We start from the raw sequence: 9,552 nt of genomic DNA on the forward strand, positions 1-9,552 counted from the left end.
AGAAGTTTAGGCTTTGTCTGGGAAGGTGGACAGTGAGGGTCACATACGAGGGAAGGCTGGGAGTTGGACGGGTACCTGGCCTGGGAGGAAAGGCTTGAAGGTACAGAGGGAGTGAGGCCTAGGCCTGGAAAGGAGATGGATATGTGTAGAAGGGGAACCAAAAAATGACCTACAGCTACCATGCTTACATGTTCCATGTCGCGGTGCAAGCTTTCCATACAGGCGAATGCCTAGTCTTGCTTCACTTTTGATTTCACTGGGGTCGTGGCTTGGTAATTGGACAGCGGCCATGGCTCTCTGGGGAAGCCAGGCACATTGCCCCTTTCCCTCTTGTGGCTTGCAGAGAAGCTGATGTTCAAGAATGCCCCCACCCCTCAAGAGTTCAAGGAGGGGGACGACGCTGTGATCGTGTGTGATGTGGTCAGCTCTCTGCCCCCCACCATCTTCTGGAAGCATAAGGGCAGAGACATTGCCCTGAAAAAGGATGGTAAGGAAGTAGGGGGCTGCCAGGCACATTGCCCCTTTCCCTCTTGTGGCTTGCAGAGAAGCTGATGTTCAAGAATGCCCCCACCCCTCAAGAGTTCAAGGAGGGGGACGACGCTGTGATCGTGTGTGATGTGGTCAGCTCTCTGCCCCCCACCATCTTCTGGAAGCATAAGGGCAGAGACATTGCCCTGAAAAAGGATGGTAAGGAAGTAGGGGGCTTGGCGCTGCCAGACAGCAGAAGGGGCAGTGGGTCACAGGGGAAATAACGGTGGGTGCAGCGTTGCTGGATGAGGGACTGTGTCCTGGCTGTCTATGCATGCAGTCCATGTGCAGGCAAGGGGGTGAAGTGCTCCAGTCCCAAGTTTTACCTGATTTGCTCTGACCTTGAGCGAGCCACTTCCTGCTCAGCCAGATGCAGCGGTTCAGCTGCAGAAGCGAACGACTCCTGTACCTGCCTATGCTGGTCTCCCTCCCCAGTAAACCAGGGCTAGCAGCACTAACCCAGGTCCTTAGTTAATGCCTCTGAGAATCACAAGCGATGGATCATCTGGAAAATGGAGGTGGTGTTTTCAGGAGGAAGATCCCATGTGTCTCACCTAGTTAAAAGCCTGGTGTTTTAACTGGACTCTGGAAGTCATAGAGAAAAAGATAAAAACGCCCTGCCCAGAGCCCCTTTGTGGCCTCTGTCCTGGTCCAGGAACACAGCAGTGGTTGTGACCAGTTGGTTCCTGGAGGTGACCCTAGAGTACAGTCTCCTGCCCCGGTGTCATTTCCCAGCTCCTCAGCCCAGACACCAGGTATTCATAGCTGAGATCCACGCTCCACTTCCCTTTCAGGAGGGAGGTGAGCTGCACGTGGCTCATTGGTTCAAGCCAGATAGTGATTTAACCTACAAATAAAATAAAATACAATAAAAAGTGTCAGGTGTAAACTAGCAAAGTGGTTTATCTACACTTCTTGTCTGTTTGCTCTGAAATGAATTTGTTCCTAGTTGAGGGTTTCCTAGCACGTCAGGTCCGTTAGCATAGGGGATGCCGTTAATATGATGCAAAGGGAAGGGAAGCAGGGGATGTACCTGTTGATCAGAGCTGGCTTCAGAGGATCCAAGGGTGAAGCTCTCTTTTGTTTGTCTCTTCCAGTTCGATTAGTCGTCCTGTCCAACAACTACCTGCAGATCCGGGGGATTAAGAAAACAGATGAGGGGACGTATCGCTGTGAGGGCAGGATCCTGGCTCGCGGGGAGATCAACTTTAAGGATATTCAAGTCATTGTGAATGGTGAGCAGCTTGAAGCCAAGGCAGCCACGGTGACCGGTTGCCTGCGCTACCGGCTGCTGTGCTCCCTGCTTTGATGGCAGCCTCGCCATCAGTTCATACATATGAATTGTCGCAAGCTTATTAATCTCACTTTGCTGTGTCAAATAAAAACACCCGTGAAATCAATTGAACATTTACAAGATGTTTACAGAAAATTATCCATGTCCAGAGGAAGCCTGAGTGTCTCGTGACTCAGTGTGAGGGATTAAGTTTGTTTGGCTCCCAAAGAGTGTTTTCTGTGCAGGGAGCCCCCAGCCCCCCTCTCCCTGGAGACCTCACCTGTCAGGCGGTGTGCTCCCTGATCTGTGCATGCAGCAAAGGGTGGGAAGTTGCTTTGCACAGTTTTTTTTCTTGCGCGCATGCTGTGTCCTGCGCTCCCTAATTAGGCTTGCCTTTCTTCCAGTGCCTCCTTCCGTCCGTGCCAGGCAGAGCACCGTGAATGCCACTGCCAACCTCAGCCAGTCTGTCACCTTAATATGCGATGCTGATGGCTTTCCTGAGCCAACCATGAGCTGGACAAAGTAAGAGGCCCTGAGCTGAGTTTCCTTTGGTTGCGAGCATGGGTGTTTCCCCCCGGGCTCCCTCTGGGCCAGCCACAGAAGTGGAGGCAGCATGTTCTCTTGAGTATTGTGAGCTATGTTACAGCAGTGTCCCAGGGCATTGGAAAGCAGATTCACTTAATGAATAGCTCAAACAATAGCATTACCAGCAGTAATGGTTCACCCACCATTAGCATTCTTTGCCCAGTGTTCCCGTGCAATTTGAGAGAATGGATTAAACCTAACGAGCCCCAAACTGTCCCTGCGAGGTGATGGTGTATTATAATTATGCTCATTGCACAGCTGGGGAAAACGAGGCACAAATAGATTCAGTGCCTTGTCCCTTTTCACAGCGTGAGCGCCATTATGTCAGCAGGAGTTCTTCTCAGCAGGCTTTAGATTGGTCCCTAAATCAGTGGAAAGAACCTAGGTGTCCTCATTTCCCATGCCCTGATCTGACTACTGGGGCATGAGCTAGAGGTGGGTTTGGTGGGCCCTGTGCTGCTATGCAGTTGGGGATGTTCCAAGGCTTGGGCTGGCAGTGGCCAGGAATCTGCTGCAGGGGTGATGAGGGGGAGACCCTGCTTGGGGCAGGGGGGTTGAGCAGCCCCAGCTGGCTGCTGTTTAAGGTGCTTATCGGTTCTGCAGGCCAGGCTTGCCTTAGTGTGTGAAGGACCACGTGGGGCAGGGCCTCGGGGGAAGGAAGCAGCTGTGGGGTGGTGAATAGATGGCCCAGGGTGGGTGAAGGTGGGCAGTGGTGTCAGGGGAAATCATGTCCTCTTCCAACTAGTAAACTTAGTGGCTAAAATCAACCCCACACCCACCAGCCCACATGCTTTGTGCCCGGCAGGGATGGAGAGCAAATAGAGCCGGGTGATGACGATGAGAAGTACGACTTCAACTACGACGGCTCCCGGCTGACCATTAGGAAGGTGGAAAAGAGTGATGAGGCAGAGTACATCTGCATCGCTGAGAACAAGGCTGGGGAGCAGGATGCCACCATCCACCTCAAAGTCTTTGGTAACTGGGGCCCTCACAGGCCTATTGTGGTTTCCCCCCTTCCTAACTGAAGAAGGGAGACCAGCGGGTCATCGGCAGTTCTCTGGTAGGGGCTGGAAGCCGTGTGTCCTGCCTAAACCAGGCGGCATCTGGTGTGTCTCAGACACAGGGTGAATTCCCATGTCAGCCCCTTGCTCTGTTGTTTAGCAGATGAGGGTTGCTGCCAGGGACTGTGCTACAGACACCAGGAGTGTCCTGTCTCCTCTCCCGTGTGTACAGTGCAGTCCCTGCAGCGGGCCAGCACGATGCTGTGCTGAAGCGCTCCCTGCCCCCCCTCCCGAGCGCACTGGATGCAGAGACCTTGAGGGTGGCAGTGGGGTGGGTTCCCTGCAGCAGTTTATTGCTTCATTTCTGGGTTTGGAGCAGGCCAGGGGATGGAGGGTGGCACTTGAGTGCTGCTGAGCTGGTGTAGATGTACCCTAAGTGACAGACGTTGCCAGTGCTATCACACAGACCCCACTGCAGATGCATGGCACTTCTGTGCCCCTCTGCTGTGAACCCCAGTGATGAGCACAAGCATAAAGACTGTCACTGACGTCTCGTGCCCATGCCCCATCATGCCAGCAGTTCCTTGGAAGTGCAAACATAGTTTCTTTAATGGTAGCATTGACTCCAGTGTTGCTAATCCCAGGTGACCTTAGCAGCAGCTGAGTAAATGATTGCTCTCCCTTTCCAGCAAAACCTAAAATCACCTACGTGGAGAACAAAACTGCCATGGAGCTGGAGGACCAAATCACGTTGACCTGCGAGGCTTCTGGAGACCCGATCCCCTCCATCACCTGGAAAACTTCTACCCGCAACATCAGTAATGAAGAAAAGGTAAAACCATTCCCAAAGACGCGACCTCTGAAACAGGGCATGTAGCAGCTCATCCCTCACTCTCCCAGCCCTCTTGGCAGGGCGGGAAGACGGGATGATGCCACACAGATGCACGCTCTGGTCCTGGGGATGCTCCCTCCTTCCGCAATGCAAGGTGTGAGAAGCACCTGCAAACCTTTTATTATTGTGAATGGGCCAGACCCCAGCTGGTGTCAGTGAGGCCGGCTCCCCTGGCCTCAGCTGAGCAAAGCTGAGGATCTGCCCCACCACCACCTCTTGGTTTCTGCTGCTGTCCCATGAGTTCTCTGAGTACCAGCTCATGGACACTTTCTGCAGGAGCTTCCAAAGGATGTGATGCAAAACCTTTTTCTAAAGGCATTCCCACCCTCGGTCTCCAGCATGGTGGATAGGAACAGGCCCCACTGTTTCAGTGCACTCAGTGACCTCATTGGGATGCTGGAGCTATCCTGGCCAGAGGGGGTAACAAGCATCTTTCAAACGTGAGGTTTTATGGACCAAAATGAACCTGTTAATTCTCTCTCGCCCTCCTGTATCGTACAAAAACGCTGCACGTGCTCTGGGCACAAAAGCCTGGTTGCCTTTGTGTTCACCTGTATCGTTAATCACACATCAATACCATTTTGTGCTCAAATACAAAAATAATTAGCAGTTTTTAAAAAGTGTATTCCTCCAGCTTTGATTTGCCACTGGCAGCCTTAGAAGTGTATCCAAACAATGTTCGGGGACCTGTGTCCATTGTTGCAAGTGTTTCATAAAAGGCAGGCAAGCAAGAAGGGAGAACACAGTCCCAAAGCCAATATACCTGTAGGCCTCTGGGAAATTAGCTCTTGTTCATTAGTGAGGCTGTAACAGTAGGCCATCTCTAGGGTCATGCAGCCTGAACCTTTTTGTGGGGTTGATTCAATTTGAAAGCAAGGGGGTTCAGTAGTGCATGTGATGAAGACAGATGGAACTCGACATTGTCTTCAATCCAGCCATACAGTCTGTAGCTTGCATTCAGCTTCTAAATGAGCCCTTTATGTTGTCTCGGGGATTTCAGCTATTTAATGTATTTATGGATGGATAACCTGTTACCCCAGATGCCAAATGCTACCGGGCTTGATCCTTCCACTGTAGAAAAAGCGTAACTTCTGCTGGAGTCAATAAAGCACCCCGTCTACAGCCTGGGAAAGTTGATAGAAAGGCTTACCACTGCCTTCCAGGAGGTTTGACGTAGATCCACAGCGTGCCAGACAGGTAGCCCCATGTTCCCAAGATGATCACATCTCGGGGTTGCTTCATCTGGAAGCATTAGACAGGAGACCAGGGCTACTGAGACAGCGAGCCTGCATGTGGGAGAAAGAGCAAGTAATAGCTAAGAACCGGAGTGAGACTGATTGAAGTAGAAGCATCCCAGGGGAACCCCCTCTTTCCATCATAGTGCCCTGTCTGTCTGCTCTTCTTTAGCTACCAAGAACTCTGCTGCAAACTGCTAACTATTTTTGAGGCTTTCATATATCCTGTTGATGCTGTTGAGTTGGTGATTTATATTATGGAGCTATGGTGCATATCGGAGCAGTTTCCTGTGTGGATGGGGGAAAGTACACAGATTCAAACCACATGTGTCTGATGGACTGGCTCAGTCCTTTATTACAGGGTTTGCTATCTCATTATGAAGTGCCAGGCACGTACTTTCTTGACAAGCTTTTGTTTGTTTTTGAGCTGTTCCTGTTCTGTCTAATGTTCTAGGTGCAGATTAATGTTACAGGAAAAACTCAGCAGTTAAAAATGACTGTGAAAATTCCTCTTTCATATATCTCTCAGATGCACACGCAAACACACATATCAGCTGCATCTTCAGCTGCACCCCTCCTGCTCCCAGTAAAGCTTAGGGAAGCTGATAAGCCTTGACTTTGGGACAAGGAAGAGTTTCTAAACGTGCCCAAGTCCCATTTTCAAAAGGGACTTATGTCTCATCAAAAGACAGTCTAATTTGGGCTCTTAAAATCCTAAGTGACTTTTGAAAATGGGATTTAGGCTCCAAAATCTTTTGGGGCAGGTTCTAGTAGGCATTGGAGCCCCTTGCCCATCAAAATTGGAGGCCCCTCATCTTGGTATCTTTAAATATCTGGAGATGAGCCACTTTTGAAGTCACCCCAAGGCTCTGTCCAAAACCTAAGAGCCTAGAGGGCAGGCAGAGGAACAGCAGAGAAGCTGTAAGTGCCACAAGATGCTGAACTTCCTCCAGAGGAGTGCGTGATAAACGGGTCCCAGTGCGCAGTCAGCACCAGGGCCTCCACGGTACCTGCACCCCAGGACCACACTTCTTCTGCTGGACAGCCTCATGCACCGAGGACTCTGCACTGGCAGAAGCAGTGAAGTATGCGCGTACTCTAGGCGAACTACAATCTTGGCAATGGCTGTAAAACGTTTTGAGGGTGACGTAGCCTAAGATCCCTGCTGGTAGTATGTCCATCATCCTCCTTCCTCTTCAGTGCACCTGCTCTGAATGAGAGAGGAGGTGTTTCCTGGCAGCTTGCTAGCTAGAACACACCTAATGCAAGTGAAGTCCTTGGTTATGTCCAGCTGAGGATCTGGCCTCCACCTGCTGCAGAAGACTGGCTCGAACACAGATCACCCAGGAGCGTCATTAGCAATCTCCCATTGATTCAAAATACCCCTTGTTTATCTTCCCATGAGTATTTATCACTGCTGTGTTGGCAAATGAATACGCCTCTCCTTTGAGCAATACAAGAGGAACTATCCAGACAGCCATTCAGCAACCTCACTGTTGCAGCCCAGCTCATGAGGTGTAGTCCTTTCTGTCTGTCTTGTAGGATAACAACTGAGATCCAGTAAAATTAGGTGCTGATCTGGTTTACGTCGGTGTGTTCAGGCTTCCCTCTTTCGGTGCAGATGTAATGATCTTGTCCTGATGGGGAGAGACATACTTGATGATCTAGCCACTCTTACACGCAGGCCCAGGAACCAGTAGCCAGGAATGGCATGTGCTCTTCACACTGTAGAGAATGTGTCACACCACCTGGATAACAAGTGATAATAAAAAGCTCTTTTATAGTCTGTACTGTTCACATCTTGCCAGTGGACACCAAAGGAACAGTGTCTGCTTTGCTGCTGCTCCCAAGCTTGTCAGAAGCTGTATTGCCTGTTACCATCCACTCGACAGCAAGGCAAAGGTGTCAGTCAAGGACTAGGCGTGTGCATTCTCATTTGAGTCAAGGAGGGAGTTGGAGAACAAGAGAAGGTGCTAGATGCGGTGATTATCCTGGCAGGGAGAGTGCTGCACACGCTTCCTTGTGGAACAGGGTTCTGTGCACTGCTGTGCTCTGTTTCTGCAGCAGGAGCACACATTGAGAGGGAGGGAGGGTAAGAAATTAGTCCTTTCTGATTTACCTGCAGATAACCCTGTTTGGGCCACACTGACCCTTGATTTGGGTGGTTTCTCTCTGCCAAGGCAGAATCTGGTCTTCTGGCCCCAGACAAGAAAGCGTTGAAGTAATCAGCTTAGAAGCCAACTGTATATGGGAGAGAAGAATGCAAGTCTCATGCAGGGCTTTGTTCTTTGCCAGTTCATTTGTGGCTGCGGCTTTGTGAGAGCAGGCAGCACGCTGCCGGAAACAAGCTGTCTTCGGACAGGAATTACGAAGTGAGGTAATACCATTTACTGAACCAACTTGATAGCTGGAGAGATGTCAGACAAGCTTCCAGGCACAGAACGCCCTTCCTCCGGTCTGGAAAAGAAGCCGACATGACCTAAGCTGTTACCTCACCTCGCAACTCCTGACCATCGGGGCTACAACACCGTTTGTGTGGAACTTCAGCAGACACAGAACACAAGGTACCAGCTTCTGCCCCAAATGGGTCTCTTCCCTAATGGACTTGATGAGAGTGCCGGCGTAATGCTGCTCTTGTTCTCCGCCGCCTTGTGCACTGCTGACAGCGGTGTGTGCGTGCCAGTGCGGTTGCTCAGCCGGCCCTGCAAAGGCACTCTCACAAGTTGCCCGGTTCTTAAAATGGAACAGTTTGCACAGATCTCACACTTCAAGAAGGTAGCACAGCTCTGATATGCACCCCCTTTTGCTCTTTCCATTTTGCAGAAGTTTCTTGGCATTTCCAAGAGGCCGCAGGACAGTTTTGGCCCAGAATTGTTTCAGGTAACACAGTTGGCTCAAAACATCTAACACAGTTGGCTTAAAAACCTAGAAACATTCAAATGAAATCTGTTTGGAAAAAAATATCACAGAGGTCAGTGCTGGGATCTCAGCATTTCTCTCTGCAGTGGCTGGAGCAGTGGTTTTCAAACTGGGGTCTGCATACAGCCAGGGGAATGCAGTGCTTTGCCAAGGGCTATCTGCCTAAATTTTAATAATGGAAGTGGAGTTTCTAATTGGTCAGTGCATGGTGACTAAGGGCATGGGCGTCTTTGTGGATGTTCCTCCTATGGAAATGACTATGCAGAGATGTATCAGGTGTGGGTGGGATGAGCAGCAATATTTTGCAGGTAAAGGGGTACACGGAGCAAGACAGCCAGAGCTGGGATTTCCTTTCAGTGGATTTCCTTGTCACAGTCCGGCCTGAGTGAAGTGTCAAAAAGGAAATACAAGAGGCAAGAAAAAGCCCAGACCTGATTACAAAGAGACAAAACTTGTGCTGTTGTAAATCAGTGTTGCTGCTTGTCGTCAAGGAAGCAATGTTAAAGCAAAATACAGCTGTTAGATGTCGGGGGTATTCATAATGCATGTGCAGATCTTTGTCAAGCAGCCTTCGCTCCCTTAACCTGTGATTTCCAAACTTCGTTTCCCTTGTGCCCCTGCCTTTAATAACATCTGCATATGGATGATTTTATATTTAATATTTGGGGGGTTAATTTAATTAGATGCTCCTAGGAATCCCTTGAATTCTCAGATGCTCCTATTTAATTGCTTATTTCGAAAGAGAGAAACTTCCTCCAAATGTGTGAGGTGCTGACCTCCTTTTCTCCTAGGGAGCATGAGTACTCCTCCTGCCTCCAAGGGGTTTGGGTTAGCGTGAAGCTGGCCAGGGTTGAGAGAGCAGTGCTAGTTAGCTTCACCCTTCCACCAGCCACAAAAGGTGAAAAAGAGGCCACGGCACAGAAACACAAGCAATTCAAGAGACTGGAAGCTGGCTTCTCTCCTTCTCCATCTACTTCCAAGCTTGCAGAGATGGAAAACACTGTAAGGAAAAGACAGAGAGGACTGAACTCACTGCTGCAGGTGCTGCGTGATCCAGAGGCATTTTCCCACCAATATGGGCTCATCTTAAACCACCTTCCCCAGATGAAGGGTTCAGCA

General features: G+C 50.1%; 1 protein-coding gene across 1 annotated transcript in view; it reads left to right on the forward strand.

Moving 5' to 3' along the window:
* Nucleotides 1-9,552, forward strand: part of NCAM1 (neural cell adhesion molecule 1) — a 216,892-nt gene that overhangs the window by 150,253 nt on the left and 57,087 nt on the right. Inside the window, 5 exon segments of the mRNA XM_025207638.1 lie at nt 344-487; nt 1,626-1,763; nt 2,206-2,323; nt 3,192-3,361; nt 4,077-4,219. Coding sequence (XP_025063423.1) covers nt 344-487; nt 1,626-1,763; nt 2,206-2,323; nt 3,192-3,361; nt 4,077-4,219 — 713 coding nt within the window.

The sequence above is a fragment of the Alligator sinensis genome, unplaced genomic scaffold (assembly GCF_000455745.1).
Source record: "Alligator sinensis unplaced genomic scaffold, ASM45574v1 scaffold1241_1, whole genome shotgun sequence".
Lineage (NCBI taxonomy): Eukaryota > Metazoa > Chordata > Crocodylia > Alligatoridae > Alligator > Alligator sinensis.